The following is a 23,973-nucleotide window of genomic DNA, read 5'->3' on the forward strand; positions in this document are numbered from 1 at the left end:
TGTAACTATTACTTTATTTTAATAACAGTTCTACATGCTAAGATTATCACTTTTAAAATTACTTCTAGCCTAGTGGCTTCTTGTTATTAATCTCTCTTTTAAGTATTGTAGGAAATATTATGAACAGAGCAACAAAATAAACGTCTAATAAATACAATGGGTAAATGCAGTGGTTATAAATAAGCATCAAAAAACTAGAATGTTAACACAAATATCACTGCTAACATTTAATCAATAAGCTACAAGTTTTCTGTAACAAATTCAGAAATGTTCTATTACAGGCAGTCTTCCAGTTGCACACTCAAATGCTAGCATTGCTTAAGATGCTGTACTTGAGAAGAACTGAGCTGAGACATTTGTACAAATATGCTGCACTTGGCAGTGTTTTCATAGTGTGCAGATCAGTGTGATACAGTCTGGAATTCTTCTCAGGAACAGCCGTGCATCAGTTGTTTCTGGAAGTTAGTATCAGGTTTAAAGTACCCAGATTCTGTTTTATTCTTGGCTTCAGTAGAATTGTTCTGTTTATATCTCTGACAAATTTAGAGTGAGCAGAGTAAAACATCTTGGTCTTTTTAGAGGGTGTATTACTGTTTGTAGGACATCAGGTGTAGAAAGTTGATATTTAAATAGCTGCATGGTATGCTTTGTGCCTCTTTTTCCATTGACACATGTTTTCTTTGTGCAGTTTGTTGCATAATTTAAGGACCCGGATATAAGGCTTGGAAGCCCATCCCTTGTGTTTCTTGGTTTATGACTGTCGGCTTTGTGGAATACGGCTGAGATGAAAGGATTTCTTGAGGATGCAAATTACTCCATTGGTCTGTTGGATGAAGGAGCAACTCTTGCAGATGTTATTGACAACTGTATTTACGAACATACTCATGTAAGTTTGCTTCCCAGATCTTGATTTAGTTTCCTAAATCTTCAAACTAGGTCAAAGTATTTTAGAACTGATGAGCTGACAGCAACAGAGAAACAGTCCTCACTCATCTTATAAAGTAGTTTCCTCTTCTAATTCTGCTTCTTTGCTGTTTTCTTGCTTTGAGCAGAATTCTGTTGGGGAAACTTGGGCATCAGCTCTTATTGCCCTGAGTGTGACTAGCAAGAAAGTAGTTTGGCTGATGTAATTTAATACAGGTTCCCATCTCATTGTTTCAAGAGATTTTATTAGCAGTGGGGTTTAGATCAAGCACCTGAAATTATGCAAGTGGATATATTCAGTTAGAACCTTTTTGTTCTTTCCCTGAAAATATGGCAGAGTTCTGGCAAATGCGTATGCTGAGCCAGTTTAAAGCCATGTTTAAATTTTCTGTGGGCCATCATAGTTAATATTCATACATCTTCCTGTTACCCTTCTCCCCACTGGAAACTGGTACACAAGCATATCTTGAGGTGCTATCTTTCAAGACAAACTGGTGTAAAAGCTACTGAAGTTCAGCAGCCAACTGGAGAGAAAGCTGAATAATGCTGTGTATACAATAGTAATTTTTTGAAAAAGGTTTCACTTATTTCTTAGGAGGCAGGAAGATGTACCTTTTGTTCTGCAGACAAAGTTGTAGAAATAGCAAACTTCTAAAAAAAGGTTCATTAAGCAAATCCTGTGTTCTTCATATGCCATACCTGTGAGTTGCTCACTCCCTTGGCTTATCAGAGCTAATATTCATGTGCAAGTGGTCAACTGTAGTACAGCAAATAGCTAAATTCCACGGCCTTCTGAACTCAGGTGTAGGATTCCCAAATCCTGATTCCTAATATTCTTTTTCTGTCTAGCAAATAAATAGGTAAACTACTGGCAACATGTCATGTCTCCAACCACTGGCTGGCTCACAGAGGATAGCTGCCTCCTGCTGCTTTCATTTACTCCTTTAGCTCAAGGGGTAGAGGTCTGTGCCATGGATCTAAAGCTCCAGATCCCATTCCTGCTGGTGACCCGTACAGGGGGTCAGTATGCTTCCACCCGATGGAATTTCTATTTGTGTTTTTTAAACAGAAATAAAGACTTTGTATAAAATAAACCACGACATTTAGAGTTTCAAAAAGTCAAGTGCTAGAATTAACATTTGATGTAGTGTCTCAGTTCAGATCCATCATATATAATTGTGATGGTCACAGTAGGTCATTCACCTACAGTAGTTTTATTGAGTGCACATTATGAACAAATCTAGAATGATCTGTTTGCATTTTGATCCACTACACCTGCATCATGACCTGATAGTGAGAAACACTATGTTATAACAGATGTGCAGAGGGAACTTAACAGTTCCAGAAAAGTCAGTGCATTTTTTTAAAGATTATGTACTTGATTCTGTACCTTTAACATGGAGTTTAGTTCTTAAAATTCCTTTTGAACTTCATTCTTCACAGGATGTGAAGAACAGTCTCAAACTTGACTTCCTGAACTAAAATACCATAAGACAAATTTTCACTAAAACAAGCTGTTAGCTGGAGGTTAAAATAATGTTAGTGCATAAGATTTTATTCCTTGTAGAATAAGATATAAATTACATTGAGACTGTGGAAGCTCTCATCCCAGTGGATTTTCTTTCTATAAATAGATGCAGACTTATGAAAATAAAAACTTGAAAGAAATGTGTAATTTATTCTGTATTTTTTGATAAAATCAGCATTTGGCATTTAAGTAGAATCTTTTATTCAGAAATCTCAGAATATTGTCAATAGCATTCATAATATCTCTGAAGTGGTAGGTATTCCCTTTGGTTTTTTTTAAGCTAGTTCAAATTGCTAGGTGAACAGAAAAACATTATTCAAGGTCAAATCTAAAAGTTAAGAGTAGGTTAAAAAAGGTACATAACTCTTTAAGACTTTGGGTTGTTTGTCTTGACAGCAAACCTACAATTTCAGACATTTTATTTTCCTATTCTTCCTTTTGCAGACTGGAAAAAAGGCATTTTATGTTGGAGATCTTGGAAAGCTTGTAAGGAATAACATGCAATGGCAGAATGTGATGGCACCAATAAAGCCATTTTATCCTGTAAAATGCAATTCTACTCCAGGTGTACTCGAAATTCTGGGAACCCTTGGTGTTGGTTTTGCATGTTCCAGTAAAGTAAGTTTTTCTTGCCTGTGTGCCTGTTTTTCTTTCATATGTCTGCTGGCTTAAATTAATCTCTTTGGTGTTAAGTGCCATGATTATAAATAAAATTTGAACTGTGAACTCATTTGTAACTGGCTGTTGAAAATCTGTACTTCTGCCCTAGAAGCAGTAGATAGTTTTCTCTTTAATGTGGTAGTAGAGCACATCTAATAAAAATTAAAGGAAAGATGGTATGGTGCACTTTGTCAAACTCTGGTATGCTCCTGTTTTTCAGGCTGAAATGGCTTTGGTACAAGACCTGGGTATTTCTCCTGAAAACATCATATACACAAATCCTTGCAAGCAAGCCTCTCAGATCAAGTATGCAGCAAAAGCTGGGATAAACATCATGACTTGTGACAATGATATTGAGCTGAAGAAAATTTCACGTAACCATCCAAATGCCAAGTAAGTGTCAAAATTCTAGTTTTGCTTTTAGTGTGGGGGAAACGTTTTGCTTGTATTCTGGGTGGTTTGACTTGCAAGCAAAGCACATGGCTTCTTTAGTACAAATCACTTGTATCTTCTGTCTCCTTTGAAAGCAGCTTTTTTCCATCTTTTCCTAGAAGTCTCTGCTTCCTAAAATGGCCCTTGGTTTGGGAGAAAGTGATTTTTTTAGGGCAATCTTCATGTAAAGGTTTCAGTGATTAAAGCTCAGAAGTCTAGTATTTCATCATCTGCAAATAACATCTTCCTCCTGCTCTGTTTTGGCTTCAGTGTTATCTTCCAGGGAGTTCTGTTTGGATATTAGGGCTCTGGCTAAAGTCAGGGCTGAGCTACCAGCAAGTGATTGTGTGCATTGGATCCCACTTGGGGTTTGGGCACACTCTGCAGGTCTATTAAATACACCTACAGGTATTTCCACACAAATAAAACAGAGAGAAATTTTTTCATCACTTTGGTATTAGCTCAGCTGCTCTCTGTAGAAAAGTGATCAAAGCTGATAATCTGGCCGTTAAATACAGCAACTATATTGCTGGCAATGTATAATGGTCTCTTGGACTGGGAGGCACTCCTGTCATTTAACATCACATCACTCACATATGAATGCTTTAGCTTTGGGCCATGCCTTTAAGAAATATGGAACCAGAGTCTATGTGAATGTTACAGTGCTTTGCAGTGATTAAATATATAGCTTTCCATAAATGTCATTGGAGAAACTGAATTCCTGATATCCTTAACAAATTCCTTGGTTCTCAGTAGTCATTATTAAAGTATTGTGTCTTCTCCCAGAACTGTGGCTTTTGCTTTTGGTGTTTTTTTCGGGAGGTGGTGGTATTTGAGAGGTTTTTTTTTTGTTTGTTCAAGACTACAAGATTTAATATTGCTGTTGCTGGTGATGACACTTCCATCTTCATGGAAGTCTGTGCTTTGCATACTGGAGAGAAATTTCTGTGGAAAAATATTTTGTATTATAAATAAACTTCTCTGAAACTGCTGGCTCTGGTATACTTAATGGATTTGCTAGCCTTGTCAATGCTAAAGCTGACTGTTAAATCATTAGTGTTTTACCAGTTATTCACTGTGACTGTAGAGTTTTGTTAGTTTTTGTTGATTTATTTCCATGATTCTAACAATGTCTTAGATTTCTGTAAGGTCAGATTTAGGGGTTTTGCTTGGAAAATATCTTTATTCACTTAAAATGCTGCTATAACAATTTCTCAATAAATTTAACACTGGATGTCTTTAAGGAGGGGTTTTGACTAATCTTAATATGAGGTTACAAATGATAGTATGGATTTGAATTTTTCTGTTACATTTTAAAGAGTTTGACTTGTAACAATTTTTTGCTACAGTTAGCACATTTTTCCAAATGCTTCACAAAATATTGTCTGACTACAGATTTTTTTTGAACAGAATTTTCTGTTCTAGTAGAGAAGCAGGAAATTAAATGCTCATCAGTTTCTCAAGACGAAGTGATATAAATTAACAAGGATTGCAGGGCAACCTGTTTGAGAACTTAGGACTCTTTACAAAATGCATGTTAAACACACCATGAAACATTTGGAAAGTACCTGTAGAAGTCATGGGAGATATTAGGCCAGCTGTAGTGGCTAGACTGAGTCCTGTTTGTTGCTTGTCTTGTAAAGAGCTGTTTTACTCTGTGTGCAGAGTTTCCTCCATTCAATTTACACTCCCCGTCCTGGTTAACTGCAATGTGCTCTGTCCAGTCTGCATGTATGTCATGGCACCACTTCTGTTTAGTTTACAGCAAAACTAATTAATTGATCTTGTGGGAGTGTGACTTTCTCAGTGAACAGCAGTTTGATTTTGGGAGGTTTGGGGGTATGTCTCTAGAGGTTTGGATATGACCCCTTTGACATAGAAAACGGTCAGCATTGGCACTGCAGTTTGCCAGACCTACCCAAAATGAGGCTTTGACCAGACAGAAGAAGATGTCCCATTGCATAAGAATGTAAGAAATGGTACTTTCTGCCTCTCTGCTCTACAGTGTCCTGGAAAGAGGGGCAGGGAATGGACTGAGTCCATGTGCTCAGCCAGAAGGGGAGGTTATGTGATATGGCCAGGGTGTGCTTTCAGCCTGGTGTTCTCCAGATGCTGAGTTTAACTAAATCTGATACATGTCTGACTGAAGGGGAACCTCTGGGCTGGGGAGGAGTACAGAGATGGGAAAAATCGTATTAGTCTTACTGATTTTATGAGGAACTACACTTTAGTAGAAGGTAACGTTATTTTTTATTACAGCACTCAACAGACTCTTGCTGCTGCAAGAGTCTTACTTGCTGCATTTCGAAATCCCTTGTCCTTGTTGGCTCCATGTTTTAGCCCCTAATTGCTAGTTTTTTCTCTGTACAGGATTGTTATTATTAGGTTGCCTTGATTCATCCATCGATGGAGCTGGAGTACTGACAACATAATCAACACACTTCTGACAACCTTCAGGCTTCACATGTGCTGATGATGTAAACCAACTGCCCAAATCATCTTCCCCTTCTCTTAGGCTCTTACTGCACATTGCCACAGAAGACATTACTGCTGGTGAGGAGATGAATATGAAGTTTGGCACCACCCTGAAGAACTGTAGGCACCTTATGGAATGTGCTAAGGAGCTGGGAGTCCAAATAGTTGGTGTCAAGTGAGTAACTTCATTGTCCTCTGCTGGCTGAGCAGATATTTGTATGATGTACTTAAGATGTAAAATAGAAAAGAATTTTTCCCTGGTGACACTGTTTTGCAGAGTTTAAAAAAAAAAGAATCAACAAAAACCCTAGACAAACAATATCACATCAGTTTAGAATCATGATCTTTTGCTCTTGCAAGCACAAACTAGTATGCAACAAAGTAACTATTACAGACATCAAAACAATATGAAATGAAGTATCATAAATCCTTCTGTCAGCATGAAAACTAAGTTTAGAAGCCTCTCCTATTCTCTTAACTGTACTCTTGAACTTCTGTGGTAACTCAATTTGTATTTTTCCAGCAATAAACATTATAACAGTAGTGCTAGTGCAGCATGGAATAGGTTGGATACTTTGAACAAGATGAACGTGGGGTCAGATTTTGTGTTAGAACCTTGAGAGTTAAGGTTCTGTTACACGCTTTGATCATATAAAGACAAAATACTCAGATAAGTTTTTGACTTGCAAGTGGCAGGAATGAATCCTAGAGTTCTAAGCTTGTACAAATGATCTCTGGTATTTGAATTGGGAACTTGATGGATTACTGTATCTAAAAAAAATGTATGCATGAAGTCTGGCCTGTCTACTGTCAGCTACAAATCTATTGCACACTCATGACTGTTTTAGGAAAGCAACCAAACAAATAAATGGGTCATCAAGACTATAAAAAAAATGTTAAGACCGATTTTGATTATTTAATCCACAAATGTTTTGATGTATATCTGTTCGAAATGGATAAAGTTTGTTAAAGCATAAAGTACAATTGTCTTAAAAATTAGATACTACTGAAAAGAGCATTCCTCGTGATATAATTTCTTAACCAACTTTTATAAAAATCACATGGGTCTTCTGCATTATTTTTATTTAATTTTAAAATCGACATGTGGATTCATGCAAATAAGTTTGAAAGTGACCTTTGCCTCAAAATGGCATTCCTTAAATTAGCAGACTTGGAGTAGAGAACACTGTGGCTCAGGTGTGTGTGTGGTCTGTCTAGAACCTGTAGACCATACTCCTTGAGGAAACCCATAGGAATGCTGACACTTGTTTTAGCTCCTCAGTGCATATGGCAGTACTTGAATCTTTTGAACAAGGAACAAGAGGGCATTCAGGAGCTTGTGGTAGGCATCAGTACTTCTCTGCAGCTTTGGCACCTACTGAAGAACAACTTTTAACCACTTTGATAGTGAAGACTGAAAAATTCAGTAAATCTGTTTCTCAAAGATGAGGGTATTGTGGGACATTCTTAGGATTAAGATGAAGGCAACTCTCAAGTACAAATTCAGTGAAATAGAAGGCAGTGGTGGTGGTCTGAGCTTCTTTGCACAGCTTCTGTATTATCATTTAAGCTTGTTTTGAGACACTTGGAAATGAATTGCTTCTGTTGCTGTTTCATATAGCGAAACAATTTGCTTGGTCTGAAAGCTGCATGGTTCAGCGTATTTACTGTGTTTTTATTTCTTTCAGATTTCATGTTTCAGGCTCTTGCAAGGATCTGCAAACATACATTCATGCTCTATCTGATGCTCGGTGTGTGTTTGATATGGCTGTAAGTAGATCTATACACACATGCAATTACTACAGTAGAGGATCCATTCTGTTCCAGTCATACTAACAAACCAACTACATTCTTTCCAAAAGAAATCATTGGAGATGGAACTTTTAGTAAGGGACTAAATACTCCTTTGTGATATGTGGTAGAGGTAAAACCAACTTTGTCCTAATTATGGTAATGAATACTGTCCCACTGATAGGCAGTGGCCTTACATGCTATTTAAATTAGTTTCCCACTTTGGGTCAAAGCTTTTTGATATTCAAATGTCAGTCCTGTAAATACACAACTGGTGCCTTTAGGTTACATTGAAATTGAACAATTGTATGCTGGCATCTGTTGTGGAATGAGGAGTTTGTAAACTAAACAGAGAAGACTGCAGGTCTTTTTACTCTTATTGCTGCAGTGCCTTAGCCTGTGGCTGGTAACATGGGGGCAGTAAAATTGAGAATCTTGCTGATCTTTGTGCAAATCTGTTGTAGTGGTCTTGTCACAAAATTAGTGAAATCCTAAAACTGCCTTTTGTCAGATTACACCACCTGTTCAGCAAACACTGTCTGAATATAACAAAAGCCATTTGATATTGCTGTGGGAATTGCAGAGAATTGTGTAACCAGCCTCTATTGACATCCCAATGCTTTGGTAATAGATTTAATGGAGCTATGCCCTTACTCCCTCATTAGATATACTCAGTTAAATAGTTTCAAAAGCTTAAATACACATAAAACAACCACAGTAAGGAGCAATATAATATTTTTGCATTTACTGTTGTTCATGTACTTACCTTTTGCCTATGCATTTTAGGAAGAATTTGGCTTTAAGATGAACATGTTGGATATTGGTGGGGGCTTCACAGGTTCAGAACTTCAGCTGGAAGAGGTATGCAATGTGTTGGAAGTTGACACTCTTACTTTTGAAGAAGTTGAAGTGTTTAGCCTTCAAACTGCAGCTTGAATTGATAGCTGAGGCATAGTTCCATGTTAGACTGTGACTCAAGATCTCACTAGTTGGGTTTGTATTCTTGATGATGGATAGTGTAATCTGTTCTTAGAGGTGATCATGACTTCATTTTAATCCCATTCATCCTGAGTGAATGCTTATTTAAGTGTGTTAGAGATTAAATTGCTATCTGAAGCAGCCCTAGTAGTAATAATTCAAGGTTTTTCTTGATTGTTGCTGTCCAGCTGGTGACTCTTGCATGGTTTGTGCCAGGGTGCCTTAGCAGGCTTTGGATCATAAACCCTGTTGCTACTGGATGAAAATTTCCAGTATTTTGCTTTGGAACTGAAGGCTAAAGGTCTTGATTTGGCTGGCCTCTGATTTGGTATAAATGCCATCTTTAGTATGAAGTGGACATAAAACAGGATACCCAGTTTACACTGTTATGTTGTCTGAAACATAGACTCTGTGAATTCATGACAGTGAAAGTGATGTATGAGGAATTACTAACAGCAATCAGGGCTTTTCTCTCAATTCTAATGGTTCTGTTGCTTGTCCAAAATATCTGTTAATCTTCAAATATCTGTCCTAAGATACAAACATTAGTATTAAATCATTCTGTGAATATGATACTATTCAAAACTGATAACAAAAAGGCCCTTTGCCCATCCTTGTGAGTTCACATGTCATTTTACATTACCTGTTGTGCTGGATGGGCACTGAAGTTACTGGTGCAATCACGAGTGTACCACAGCTTGAACTTTGGTTGTGAAAAGAGACTGTGTAGTACTCAGACTCATGGTTCTCAATCTTCAGTGTTTAGCCAAAGGACCAGTTTTCTTACATGTTTTTTATAAATTGTGGCCCTCTGGTAAAGGCTTTTCTCAGAGAGTGGAGGACCAGAGTAAGCATTTGGTGTGCTGACTAGACTTGTTGCTGTCTGGAAGTGTGTGTGTGATACATCTGTAAGCGAAGTTCATTGGCCTTACCTCTGACTTCAATTTCCTAGGTTAATCATGTCATCAGGCCATTGCTGGATGTCTACTTTCCTAAGGAATCTGGTATTAATGTGATTGCAGAGCCTGGGTGTTACTATGTTTCATCCGCATTTACACTGGCAGTGAACGTCATTGCAAAGAAGACTGTTGAGTATGATAAACTTCTTCCTTCTGGAGGTAAGGGTAATTTGTTTTCTGTGTTATCAATCGGTACAGGTAACTGCCCACTATTAGTTGGGATTGATTAGTTTGTTAATCTATTTAGTACATCCCCTAATTCTTGCACTGTAATATACCTTCTGGATTCTGACCATATGTTATCTGTGTGTCTCACTGTTATTTTTATGTGGCGCTTCTTGTATCCTTACTAGGTTAAACCTATATTGGGTGTATCACAGATGGTGTGTTAGAAGGTTCTGGATTAGAACATAAAAAATCATGTCACAGAGCAAGCTACTTCCCTGCTTCTCTGGATTTATATTCTTAGCAGTGGTTATTACTGAAAGTATTAATTTTACTAAGCCTCACACTTACTGTTATAACTGAATTTATAATCTGGTCTCATACAGATTACTCTGCTTGTAATTCTCTTATTCCAGTATATATGGAACTCCCTTATCAGGAGAAAGCAGCTGACTTAAGTTAGATTGCAAAAAGGCTACTTATGACAAAACATGCATGCAAGACAACTTCTTTTTTTTACTTCCAGTGGAGCAAACCAGGAATGATGATGAACCAGTATTTACATATTACATAAATGATGGTGTTTATGGTTCTTTTGCAAGTAAATTGTCTGAGAAACTGAATACTATCCCAGAGGTTCACAAGGTGAGTCCTATATTCTTCAGAAAATTCTTAAGAAATTTTCTGAAGAAATTTCTTAAGAATATCCTTAAGAAAATTTTCTTATTCAATAAACTGAAGCCTGAATTGCCTCAATCATTTCCCTCTAGAAATACAAGGAAGATGAGCCTCTGTTTGCAAGCAGCCTTTGGGGTCCATCCTGTGATGAGCTTGATCAAATTGTGGAAAACTGTCTTCTTCCCGAGTTGAGCGTTGGAGATTGGCTGATCTTTGACAATATGGGTTCTGGTACCTTAGGTGAACAGTCTACCTTTAACGACTATCAGAGGCCACTGATTTACTACATGATGTCTTTCAGTGACTGGTAAGAAAACTATCTTGGTAGTGGCAAGGTTGCTTTTGCTTCCTTCACAAGTGTACACTTACATTCAGTGGCAAGTAGAGGAAAATGCTGAGTGCAAGAATGTACCTTTTTAGTTTCTAGAATTTTCTTTGTCTCTTGTCTGACTGCTGAAACTAAACCGAGATCTGTGATAAAATGCCTACTTTGCTTTAGGGCTGACAAAGGAAAGCAAAATACCTGACTGATCTCACCTGTGAGTTCAGTCGTAGTTGTAAAGTTTTGTACTGGCTTAACAAAAGCTGTTTAATATCAACCTTTGAGCTTTCCTAACACATGTAACTGCAGCTTGTGTGCAGTGTTGGCACCACCATAAGCAGGAAGGGCGGTGATGTTCTTGTGGTGATGGAGAGTGTGGCAACCCATTCCTGCCCCGGGCAGGCAGGGCCTTGTGCTCCCACCCCTGGCGAGTGGCAGCATTTCTGTGTGTGCCAGGCGCTGGCACAGCTGCGCTCCCTTCCGCTGAGTCAGGGCCGAGCCGTGCGGGGGCAGTTGGCTTCAAATGCTCTGTGGAGGCTGGCTTCTGAAGGGAAATTGAACCTGAAAACGTGCTATTACATCTCTTGACCTTTTCTGCTGCAGGGATGAGATGCAAGATGCTGGAATTGCTTCAGACACATTGATGAAGAACTTCTTCTTTGTGCCTTCGTGCATTCAGCTGAGCCCGGAAGAACGCTTTTCCACTGCAGCTTAAACAGGCATTAACGCTTCATTTAGACCTGCAATTGCAAGTCTGTAGTTTGTCTGGTCAACATTCCAATGTGGAAGAAATGGAACAATCTTGAATTCAATTACTTATCTTCAAAACTTGAAAAAATAGTAATGGGGACCAGGCAAAACAAGCTACAGCTACAATTCAGTGGGGGGTGGGAGGGTTAGATAATGGTGTCCAAATTTAAAGTCAAGTTCATTCAACCCCTGAGCGTTAAATATGCAACAAAATGGATGACTTAGTGGAGATGGAAACCCATCACTTGGGTTCTTCAACAGTTTACATACAAGTACACAGTTTTTATACTAAGGATTCCTGTTAGAAAAGTCTTGTAAAGTTATTGTCTTTCGCCCAGATATATCAGATGTCAGTGGGAGACCAGTGTGACTTCATTAGATGTTTCAGTGTATTTAGAATGTGTAAATTTGTGCTTTGAACTGTAGTTTAATAAATGTAAAATTGCATCATAGTATTTGTTGTATTTGACCCATGATGTATCCCTTGTATGACTGCAATAAAACTTTGTGTAGATTTTACTGTTTTCCAGGCTAACTTTGGGAGGAGCTAGGCAGATAGCTACAAAGTAGATGTATATGTAATTGATTTGAGAAGCTTTCTTTTCTCATGCCCATTGGTTCAGCTTTGTGTTAAACAGTAAAACTTCTAAGGTTGATCAATCTGTATGAAGTGCAAGTCATGTAAGTTCCTGGAAGACTAAAAGGCAATTTGTGGTGTTTTTAGAGCATGACCTTAGATTCAGTTCTTCACACCAAAACCTGCACTAGGCATGGGTGTGCACGGAGAGGTTGTCCCAGCTCGTGTGCATGCAGTGCCCTGAGGCAGCATGGGTTAGTCCAATTCTGCATGTTGTCACAGAACCTTTGGCTCCTTTTTTAATAGTGTTTATTTGAAAAGTCTTTAACTTTCAACTTTAGCTAGTTCTGTATAGTGCTGACTCTAGGGTAGGGCTGCACAAGACTACAGAAACCTCAAATGCTCTCTTGCACTGGACTTCATTTAGCTGTATCCATAATGTAAAGGGTAAATCAGACTGCTGCAAGTATATGTGCATTGAGTAATGAACTGCCTGAACTGGTCAGAGAATTTCTTTATTGTGTTACTGAAGCCTCTCGATTTCTTCCAGGTCCTTTGCTTACTTTCTCACTTGCACTTACCCTACTTGAAAACTGGGGAAAGGAGGAGAAGGAGGTTTTAGGGTTTTGAAATGATGCACTGAGGTCTAGATACTACAGATAAAAGGGACTTTTTAAACGCTTTTATTGGAGGTAAAATTTATACCCTTTAGCTGCAAGTGTACTTCACATGAGTGCCAGCTAGTAGGAAATTTTATTTGCTGATTCTGTAAAGCCAAGATTTTATGAAACTTCACAAACTTTTGCTTGAAAGTAAATTCTCAGTTTGTATTTGTCAGAACAGTTTTACAGGCCAGTTAGGAGATACAAAATGGCTTGTGCTTTGGAGATGCAGTCTAAGAAATACTTACTACTGTAATTAAATGTACAAGTGCAAAGGGAGTAAATTAAAGGGGTAAACTTGTGTTTTGGTTTGGTTTTGGTTTTCTGTTCGTTTTTGTTTTTTTTTTAACCTGAAGTTACTAGTTGACCCATGTCAAGCAGTGATAAGCTCTTCAGTTTACCTGTTGAGGTCTTTATAGACAGACTGCTGTGTGGTTTTTGACTTCATGCAACTACAGTTGCCTAAGGTTAGATAATCCAACAGGATTCTGTCATACAGTCTTTAAAAGTTGTTTTATGTCAATTTACAGATAAGTAGAAAACAATTTTTCTATAAATGCAGCAGTGGTCAGAGGAGAAATACTTGCTGTACTTGAAGACAGTGTGTCATTAAAGCCAACCTGGAGTCTGAACAGTATGTATTTCAGTTTGATTTGCTGTGTGCTACTGTTTGTTGTAACTGCAGTTCAGAACTTTTACACAATATGAAAGATGGATGATTTCTTTAGAGTACTTGGAAGTGATGTAACCGTGTTGTGCTCGCTAGGCAGCTGCAGCACCTCTTGCTTGCTGAGGCTGTGGCAGGAGCAGGGGTGTCTGACACAGACCTGCAGGTGGTGCTTCACCGTGTGCTGTGATGGTGTGCATGGCAAACAGCCCCGCCTGCTTTGGCCTGAATGCTTCCCTGATCCAGCCCTGCAGCCGGCTTTCCATTCCATAAGGAAGATCCAGGGCTGTGGGCCCAGACAAGGCTGTGGTACTGGTGTTGCCAGTTACTTCTTAGGAACGGGAGAAAATGGTTCCAACTTTTTGTGTGCCTAAGCAGCTGCGCAACTGGCTTACATTGGATCAGAATAAAAGTGGGTGCCCTGGATCCACCACTGGATATTTTGCTGCTTCCTATGTACTCTTGTTTCTGCTCTTTTTGCGGAGGGTGGAGGTGGGGAAGGGTGTGTGGAGTTGTCTATGTCTCAGGTTTGAACCCTTGGGGTTTTTTTAATTAAAACTGAAACACCTAAAACCAAACTAAAACAAAAAAAAAAAAGAAACCTGTCCCAAAAAAAACTTGGGCTAGAAAACAGCTTTTAATCCTTGATAGCCAGGCAGCTGCCTTTGTTGTGGTCCAGACTGATCTTGCTGAACCAGGAGTGTACCTTGTGAGTCTCCTTTTCTGTGAGGAGAGGAGGGGCAATGCTGTTGGGGCTTTGCTAAGGCCTTGGGCAACAGGAAAGTAAGTGCAGCCCTAAGAAGCAGCCTGGAGGCCAGCAAAGGTGGCAGTGGCTGCCCATAGGAAGGGCTCAGTGGGTGCTGGCAGTACCAGCTGACTGCTGTAAGGAGAAGGAACAGGGTATGTACCAAAGATGGCTTAACTGGCCCTGACCATAACTGAAGGAGAAAATATCTGTGACTGCCACATATACTGCAGGAGGGTGGCAGATACTACACACCTAATGTTTCCTTTTGCTGGAGGTACTGCACTGACTGTAACTTGCTCCTTTTCTGAGCTCTTATTTCATCTCTTTATTAAAATTTGAAGTAAGTAGTAGCAAATAATTCACCAATTTACTGTGAGCTATTGCTTTACCATGTGACAGTCACTACTTGTGCATCAAGTACTTGCCCTGAGTTTTAGGGAGAAGCTCCATTGCTGGGGGCAGCGGGGATGTCTGTGGCACTGGCAGAGGCTGCAAAGAGAAGGCAAGTGAAGGTCTCTAACCCAGGACTCCAGGCCATTCTTTAAGGGCTGATCCCTCCACAGACTTGGGAAGGGTGGGGACCCTTCCTATTACAGTCTCATGCTTGGAGTAACACTTATATTCACTTTATTTGCAAACTTTTTCCCCTGCTATTTTAATCTATTTTCAACTGCACAATCTTGGAGCTGAATTAGGGGCATTAACAGGATTACCCTCTTAGCTTCGTCCTGTGAGTTAATTGTGTTTGTCAGCCTGAGTTTGGATGTGGCAGCAGGGATTCCCTGCTGCTCCCCCTGTGTTCAACCAGCTGCTTACCATAAGTTCTGTTAAATATGATCCTTTATTTTAATGTTCTCTTGAAATGCTGCAGTGGGCAGCAGTGCAGAGCCCAATCTGTCACACGTACATCGTGTTCTGTCCTACTGTGCCATGTCAATATGGGGCAACTCCGTTCTATCAGTCAAACAGGGGAGAGAATTCAGGCCCAAGAATTTGCATTTAGATCCTGATTGAATATTTTTCTCAACTGTCCACTCTCTGAATTCCCTCCTTCATACCCTTAAACAAACCACTTAGCTATGTGCGTCAGCAGTTTATTGCACCTTTCCCATGGAACTCCCCGGGGTGAAGGTGAGGAAGCAGAGAGGAGCTGTGCGCTACAGGTCACTTGTCAGTCGCTTGCTGCAGGCGGGGATGGCCGAGGGATGTTCAAGGCAGCGGTGCTGGGCTCCGCGGTGGACATCCTCCTCCCAGTACCTCCCCTTTGGAGCACGGCAATACCCGGCGAGCCCAGAGCGAGTATTGCCGTTCGGGGCTGCCAGCCCCTCTCCTTTCCCAGGCGGCCGCTGGAGCCGGGGCGCGGGAGCTGCGGCCGGCAGGGAGCTCCAGCGCCCGCCGGGAGCCGGGGCGGCGGGAGCGGCCGTGCCCCGCTCCGGCCCGGGCCGTGCCCCGCTCCGGCCCGGGCCGTGCCCCGCCGCTCCGCGTCCCGGGCCGTGCCCCGCTCCGGCCCGGGCCGTGCCCCGCTCCGGCCCGGGCCGTGCCCCGCCGCTCCGCGTCCCGGGCCGTGCCCCGCCGCTCCGCGTCCCGGGCCGCCGGGGACCGCCCGCTCCCAGCCGCGTCTCGCTCTGCGCGCTCCCGGGGAAAGCCGTCCGGATGCGCGAGGCAGTGCCGCGGCTGCCCGGACAGGCTGTCGGGATCCTGTCCCAGCCCCGACGGGACAAAGCCCTGGCAGCCTGGTCGGACATCAAGGCTGAACCTGCCCAGAGCCAGCAGCTGAACCTAAGCCCTCCCTGGCCTTCTTCCCCACAGAATTGCCCGGTGAGTCCGTGACACCGGATCACAAACCCCCTTTCCAATTTGTGCTGCACCACCGCCCTGCTGAGCACTGCCGGCACACACGGCTGGAGCTGTGGGTAGGGCTGGCTGGAAAACCCATTCTTTTGAGCTGTCTGAGGATCCAAAGCCTTTCTGTTTCATGTGAGAATGGGGACTCACCTACCCACACTAGTGCCAGATAGAGGAGAAAGGGGGAAGACAATCCAGGACACAGGACCAGGGAACACTGTCTGCCATACACATATGAATATTCCCATTAAAAGTTGCAATTTCGACAAATTACTACTCCTTTCCAACAACGAACACCTGAACAGCAAGTTCCCAGCCCACCTTAGGTTTTAAGGTGCATGGTCCTGGGATATCTGCCTTGCAGAGAAGGATGAGGAGCAGACACCCCCTTCCCCAGCTGGGCTTGACAGAGGCGCTGGCCCCGGTTCCCGCGGTCCCTGCACGGCTCCAAAGCCGGTGCTCAAGGCCTGTGCGTCAGCAGGGCTGGAGACATGCCCCATGTTATTCCCGCAGGACAGGGATTAGCCCCGCCAGCCACCGCACCCGGCGTCCCTGCCGCTGCACCCCGTCCATGGGCTGCACCGAGCGGAGTGACTGCGGCTGGGGATGGGGACAAGGCGGGAAGGCAGCCCTCAGCACTGGAGAGTTGGCACGGTTTGTTCCCTGCCGGAGAGGGGTGACAGCGGCGGCAGCGGCCACGCCGACTGAAGGCTGCATCCCCACCCCTGCGCTCCCCTGGGCTCAGGTTTCCTTTCTCCCCACCGCCGCCGCTGCCAGACCCAGCCTGCCCACGTGGCAGGCACGGGCTCCTGTGGAGCCGTCAGTCAGTCCGTCCGTGCTGCCGAGCCAGCGGCAGCTGGGCCTCACCTCCCTTAACCCCGCCAGCCGAAGTCAATTCAGATGAAATTTTCCACTTGAGAATCATGCGAGACCAGAATAGCTTTCCAGGGTATTCTTTTTTTTTTTTTTTTTTTTTTTTTTTCCTGCTAGCTAGAGGAAGGCCAGGCAATGCTTTTCAATGTTTGCTTTTAAAACACCCTCCAGACGGCTGTAGGAAGCCTCTATTGCATGGGCAGCCCCACAAGGAGGATCACTCAGCCTCCAGCGTGCCAGGCTGCGGCCGCTGGCTCAGCTTGGGACCATCGAGCCGAGTCCCACGGAGCCACAGTGCATTTTTCCACGGTGCTGCTGCAGCGGCTGTGGGGTTCCTGTGAGATCCTGCAAGAGGCTGGGTAAGTGGGGAATGGACAAGTGGGGGAAAGGCAGAAACAGAAAGGGCATTCCCAGCTTCTGCTCAGGCCCCAAAGTGCTATTTGTTTGGTGGCTTGTGAGCAAAAAAACAATCCACAAAGCAAAGCTGGTTTAGCTTAGCACATTTAGCATGCTGTGCTTCTGCTTCTGCCAAATGCATTTTGCAATCTCCCTGGAGCAGGGCTCTCCCATTGCTGGTGCTGCCAAAGGGCTGGAGCCGCTCTCCAGCGGCAGCAGGCACCCACAGCCCCAGCCCCACTGCACCCATGGCATGCACCCACCCACACCCACCTCCATGGGCCACTGCTGCTCTGCCTGCATGGCTGACATGCCGCTGCTCTCCCGAGCCTAAGGCCCTGGAGGATGCCACCTGCTTGGGCATTTCTGTGGGGTTCTGCCATCAAAGTCAAGATAAGGGGGAGTCACCTGTACCCTGGCAATGAAATGGCAGGCACATAAAGCCCACAGCAGCCCACTGCTCACACACAGACCTGGCTCCAGACCTTGGGGCTCTGGATGACATTTTGGTGCCTCTCACCTGGCTGCAGGCATGTAGAGCTGGGGCTCCAGGCACTAGCTTGGTACAGCATACACTGCTGCTGGCCCAAGCAGTCTCTAGCAACTACTCCCTGCTCAGAGCAGGGAGTTTCTTTGACATTAAACATATTAAACCAGCAGACTGGTTATATTGGATGCACCTTGAGGAGGATGAGTCCTGCCCCAGTGCAAAACCCTGCAGGACACCAGAATTAGAGAAGTTTCAGAGGAGAGATCTCCATCTCACGTGCCAAGTGCCCTATCATGCACTCACGCAGGACTAAAGCACTCGGGATGAGATGGTGGTGCAGAAATGCAGACAACCTGCATGCCACACCAGGACCAGCACAAGCAATGTGCCTGGCTGCCAAGGCACTGGCATCCTCTATACCTGCCGGCCAGAGCCTTGCACCTGCCAGGACAGGGCAGGAGACCACTCTGGATGTGACACAGCTGGCAGGGAGAGGAGAGGAGAGAGGGGATGTGGTGCCAATGCACACCCTGTCACACCACAGCCCGCTGCCCTCAGCAGCACTGGGTTTCCTAGGAGCTGGTGCAGGTTCCCTGTGCCACAGACTGAGCCTGTCTGCCCAACATGCTGCTCTCGGCTTGGAGAGGGTGCAGCTAGGCTTGCTCCACCTGCCTATTTCCATATGATCACATTTTCTTTCTACCTGTGACTTTCTATTGCCTCTCCAGGGACTACTAACAATCCCCCAAACTCAGACTGATGTTGTCCCTTCAAGCTTCTGGGATTTGTCTCATACTGCAGCAATTTCACCTTAAAACATGTTGTCTTGTAAGCTTCTATTTACACACTGTGCATGTTTTACATACACAGCATGCTGGGCTTTCTGCAGCGTGTCCCCAGGATATTCAATAAACCAAAAGTTGTTTCTTTACCCAGTACAGTTCCCAGTTTCCCACATAAATGAGATCTAAGGTGATTTGTTTCATTTTTAATTCCAAATGAATGATTGCAAGTCTCAGCAGCAAGGTTTCAGATAAGGTGCAATGGAAAGGTGGAGCTGAGGACATGCAACATAACATATAAAGCATCATGGTCTGGAATAAGCTACACTCAAACCAGCTGAAGGCCCTGACAGCTAGTCAGAAGGCATTGTTTCAGCATTAAGTAGATTGCTTTTTTTTTTTCCAAAGAAAATCAATTTCTACACTAGGCTCCCTTGCCCAGTTGAGCAAACTGATAAAAGCAAGAAGCAGAACTGTAATGCTCCAGATGGAAGCACAGTGTTTGGCTTGGTATCTAGTCTATAATTCACACAGAGTGTCTGTACTGTCTACAAATGGCAGGACTGGATCAGTAGAGACAGCTTATTAAATGATTATAGCTCCTTTGGACATTTTAAAATCAGTGATCATGGGATTTCACTACAGATCTCCAAAAGCTCCTCTGGGATGGTTCACAGGCTGTCCTGTGCCCATGGAAAAACAGCAAAGGAGGAGAATGACATGGTAGTATGCCTGTCCTGCTGTTAAGGAAGTTTCTCTGTCCATTTGGGAGCCACTCTGGGAGTCTCACTCACATGACCCCAAACTGGGCACTTGGAACTGACAGGTGCCCCACTTGACTCCATACACGCAGCACTCAGTCGTTGTCCCCACCTTGGCTTTCCCATAGCAGAATTTCAAACATCTGACTCCTTTAAGTATTTTGATTGTGGTACAGGAACAACAGCTTGAGCGGATACCTCTGGGGAGGGAACCCCACCAAAGAGATCCCCCATGTTTCATACCTTCACAGTCTATGCACCTGCTCTTCACATGCCTTGCACACATCTGAGTCCAGTGATGATATTTGGTCTCAGTAGTGCTGTTCATCGGGCCCTGTGCAGTCTCTGGGTGACCGTCCGCTCCCCAGCTGGGTCCCCATGCAGGCAAAGGGTCAGCATCCATTCATGGCTCATTGCCTGCAAGCACCTTATCCCCCCAAGGCATCATGTGCAGCCTGCACACCCAGCTACTGGCACTCAGTGTGTTCCTCATGCCTCTCCCAAGCTGGCATGAGTTGTAGATGAGCAACCGAAGGATGATGGATGCAGTCATGAGCTGTCACTCCCTGCATGTGCTGTAGGTGCTTTCGGCCCTCTCACCTGGAGCAGAGAGGAGCTGCTGGCCACTCCTCATGCCCCTGGCAGAACATAGGGCTGCTCTCGCTGCAGGCACTGAGGGAACAGGGCCCTGGGGATGGGGCTGATGCCTCCAGCCTGCTTTGTGGCCACTCCTGTTCAACCAGAGTCCAACCAGAGTGTGTCTGCCAGTGTGCAAAGGAGGCACATCCTGAGGCTGGCCAAGCAAGCCCTGTGGAGGGGATTACACTCATGGCAGGGACCACAGACATCAGGGACAGCCAGAAGATCCCCTCCTGAGTGTCACTGGCTCCACCTGCCAGACTGCAATAAAAAAACCATAAAAGGACTGCAGGAGAAGGAGCTGGTGCTCCATGGGAGTTCTAAGCCCTTTTGGTCACAGGGACAGCTGGAGGGCATGTGGTTCTTCTAGGGCTCGGAGTCTTAACTGTCAGCTCTCATTCTTGGAGCTGCAGAGGAAATGGTGGGGAAGCACCTTTGATAAACTGCTGGGGACAAGTGAGTATTTTCTTTAACAAAACATCTGCAGCATTTCCAGCACTTGCAAGCAACCCAGAATCTGAGGTCCATGGCATTTCAACATGTACAGGTAAGGCAAAGTAATGTTTAAAAACTGATCTAAAACTATTGAGTTGCATCTCCTTTTGTGTGTGCCTAAAGCACAGCCAGCCCCATGCTTACTCTGAGAATAAGCAAATTCTCAAGTTTTGTTTATGTCAACATGTTACTCCCAATAAAATCCTCTCCTTGCTGAGAGTGAAAGAGGAAAATGTTGCTCTGAACTAGAAGTCAAACCCAACAGACTGCCACTCAAAAGATTGGCAACGAGATCCAGGTCAGGTCTGGGGATGGGCTGGTTGTCCCCACACTTGGGTTTGCTCCAGCACTCCGCAGTGCACCAACTCATTTCCATCATCCAGGCAGCTCAGAAAGGCAACACTCACCCTGTGCAGCCTGAGACCGTGGTGGGTAGCTCAGCTGACAGTGCAAGAAGCCTGGTGCCCACTGCCCACAGCCGTTTCCACTGCTCCCCCCAGGAGCGACCCGGGGTTTTACTGGCAGCAGAGCAGCTGAGAAGGCACTGGGATACATGGAACACCCTGCGGCTGAGGCTCCTCCGGGGCTTTAAGCAGCGCCTTGCCAGATATGGAGAGTGGCGCAACCAGCCGCCTTGGGAAGCAGCACCGAGACAGGCTGTGCTTTCCTCTTCCTGCCCGGACAGAACCGCCTGTGCAACATGAGAGCTTCCCGCTCGGCGCACATGTAAACAGAGCCCGCAGCCTTTCACCTACTCCGCGCTGTTTACAGACCGCGCTGCTCGCCCTCTTCCCACCGCTGCACTGCAGCTCCTGCGTGCGCGGGTGTTGCACTTGGCGGGGCCATATGGTGTTCTCCTGACATACATCTGAGGCCAGATACGTACTGTACTGACGAGAGATTTAAGATGAGAAAACCTTTCCAGGACATTTAAGCTGTGCAAATAATGATAATAAAAGGCCTTTATAGATGTGTAGGCTTAGTCCAGACAAACCCTTTGCTACTCTGCTCAGTACAAAATATAAACAGACTGTGATTTAAGAGCTTCCTTAGTAAACAAAGCAGCAAATTAGTAAAAGAAACTAATGTGTCTAGAAGAATAAATGCTTCTTAAAATTCTACTTTTCATTCCATGGCAGCAAGAAAAGAGCACTTAGAAATTATTTTAATATGGAAAAGGTCTTACTCTAATATACTAAGATAAGCAAAGAATTATGGCTAAGATTTTCAAATCTACCTAAGGGGTTCAAGTCTCCAATTAAAACAAACAAAGTGAGTACCCAAATCCGTTAAGCAGCCTTGAAAATCATCCTATCTGTGTGCACAGTTCCATGCATATCAAAATATATAGAGCTTCATGAGTAAAGATCTAGCATAGACCAAAGTCAGCATTTCAAGGCATTCTGAGAATATAAATACATAAAAATGAACTCTGGAGAGTTGGGGTATTTGAAAGAGTGCTCTGTTGGGTGATCTAATGATCTAATACGATCTAATCAATACTCATTGTTTATTTAACAAGAGTAAATTTGATCCAAAAGTTTCTAAAACCTTAAGCTCTCCAACATCCAGTGTCAGTGGGATTATCAAAGGGCATTCACCCAGAGTTGCCAAATAGCTCTTCAGTAACCAAACAGACCCACACACCACTTGAATTTGGTTTGGTCAGACATCGTGCCAATAATAGTCATCCCAAAGAGAGGAGAGGGGTCAGTGCATATAGGCCCACTCGTAGATCTGCACCTAAAAACATGTCTTCACTGCATCATCTGTGTCATCCTAATTTGGATCCAAAAAGCTTCCTTCAGCATGGGTTGCTATGCTGTGTTTCTTTAATTTAGGAAATGCTTTCCAGACATGGTTTTATTTCACATACGTGTACTTTAGTGTCTCAGCTTTGCCTTCCATGGGTGTGCTAACCAGGATGATACAGAACTGATTTCTCTATGACAGCAACTTCTCCAGTTGCTCTTAAATGACATCTGAGCTTTTAATTAACTGACCATAAGGAAACAGACCCAAACTGTGACAGGCTGACAATATGTGACAATGCAGCTCACACAGGACACAAAACACTGGGGTGGAGGAGAAGGAGGTGTCACACCAGCTTTAGGAGTTCCCAGGACTTCACCAGAAGCAGGAAGTCTTGGGAACCTGAAGCGCAAACAGCAGGCAAAGCTTTCTGGAGAATTCTTATGGATATTACATGTTCCAGATAAATTACAGCTTAGATCATTCACTGTCCCATTAGACTGACCTGGACTTGAGGTTAACATCAAAGCTTCCTGAGGACAAAGAAACCCAAAGGGCTTCCACCTTCCTTCTTTTATTTTGTACTCATGTTCCAGTACTGGTCTCAGACAGTGCTCACTGATTGTGAGCAGGACCCCTGAGAGTGGAATCCACCACCGGTGCATCCAAGTTTGTGCAGTTGAAGGCTGGACACATATGCAGAATAAAAGTATGAAAAATGTGACCCACTTTATCTGACAAAGCCTTTTGCAGGCACAAGAAGCCCCTGACCCTCATTTGCTGCTTCCTCTTCCACCCACACCCACATTGATGCTGGAAATGCCATTTTTTGGGGGGGGCTCTGAAGACAGTTCCTGATGAGTGCATGACCCTGACTACACAGAGCAGGATGTAACAGTTTTCTGATAGCTACAACTGTTCTAGCTGCAAAACAAACACATGTACACACACAGACATTACAACATCAGTGGGATGTTTTACATCTGGTGCCATCAAATATACGACGGTCTTCAGGACCATCTTGAAAACTTCTCAAAACTAAGGCATCTTTAAACTAGCAAAAGCATCTTGTTAGCTTCTTGAAACTAACAACTAGATGCAAGCTTTCTTCTGGTAGACACCTCTTTCCCATTGCCTATTAGTCCTTGCTCTAAACAGTTCATTGCACTGGCATCAAGAGTGCAGAATCACACTCTCTTTATTTCTGTCCAATATCTGCATTTTCAGTCCCTAAAAAAGGGAGATGAGACAGTATTTTGCAAGAATCATTTTGTGCTTCCACTACTGCAAACCAGTAACTTTTCAACAGCACCTGTGAAAAGGCTTCCTGAAAGCTTGTGATGGAAATGAACACATTAGTCCATTTTCAGCCAATCCTCTTTTTATAGAAATAGAGCTTACCTGCAAAACCCACCTTAGCTAACTCAGAAACAGGAAGATACTAGAAAAATGCTGAAAGAAAAAAAAAAAAAAAAAACAAAAAACATTTTACAAAACCAAATGTTCCTGGAAGTAGTAAGAAATTAATGTCAATTCTCTCCTGGGAAAATGGAGCTAGTTACACACAGGCTGTCTCCTGACTTAAAATTATTTTTCAATACAAGATATATTTGTGAAAACTAAA

General features: G+C 43.4%; 1 protein-coding gene across 1 annotated transcript in view; it reads left to right on the plus strand.

Moving 5' to 3' along the window:
* Positions 1–14,006, plus strand: part of AZIN1 (antizyme inhibitor 1) — a 26,185-nt gene extending 12,179 nt beyond the window's left edge. The window contains exons 3-12 of the mRNA XM_021549589.2: positions 689–886; positions 2,897–3,070; positions 3,333–3,505; positions 6,060–6,194; positions 7,708–7,789; positions 8,597–8,671; positions 9,741–9,906; positions 10,439–10,557; positions 10,683–10,897; positions 11,516–14,006. Coding sequence (XP_021405264.1) covers positions 785–886; positions 2,897–3,070; positions 3,333–3,505; positions 6,060–6,194; positions 7,708–7,789; positions 8,597–8,671; positions 9,741–9,906; positions 10,439–10,557; positions 10,683–10,897; positions 11,516–11,627 — 1,353 coding nt within the window. The 5' untranslated portion in view covers positions 689–784 and the 3' untranslated portion in view covers positions 11,628–14,006. The remainder of the gene's footprint in view (positions 1–688; positions 887–2,896; positions 3,071–3,332; positions 3,506–6,059; positions 6,195–7,707; positions 7,790–8,596; positions 8,672–9,740; positions 9,907–10,438; positions 10,558–10,682; positions 10,898–11,515) is intronic.
* The last annotated feature ends 9,967 nt before the right edge of the window (positions 14,007–23,973 follow it).

Source organism: Lonchura striata, chromosome 1 (genome assembly GCF_046129695.1).
Source record: "Lonchura striata isolate bLonStr1 chromosome 1, bLonStr1.mat, whole genome shotgun sequence".
Classification (NCBI taxonomy): Eukaryota; Metazoa; Chordata; class Aves; order Passeriformes; family Estrildidae; genus Lonchura; species Lonchura striata.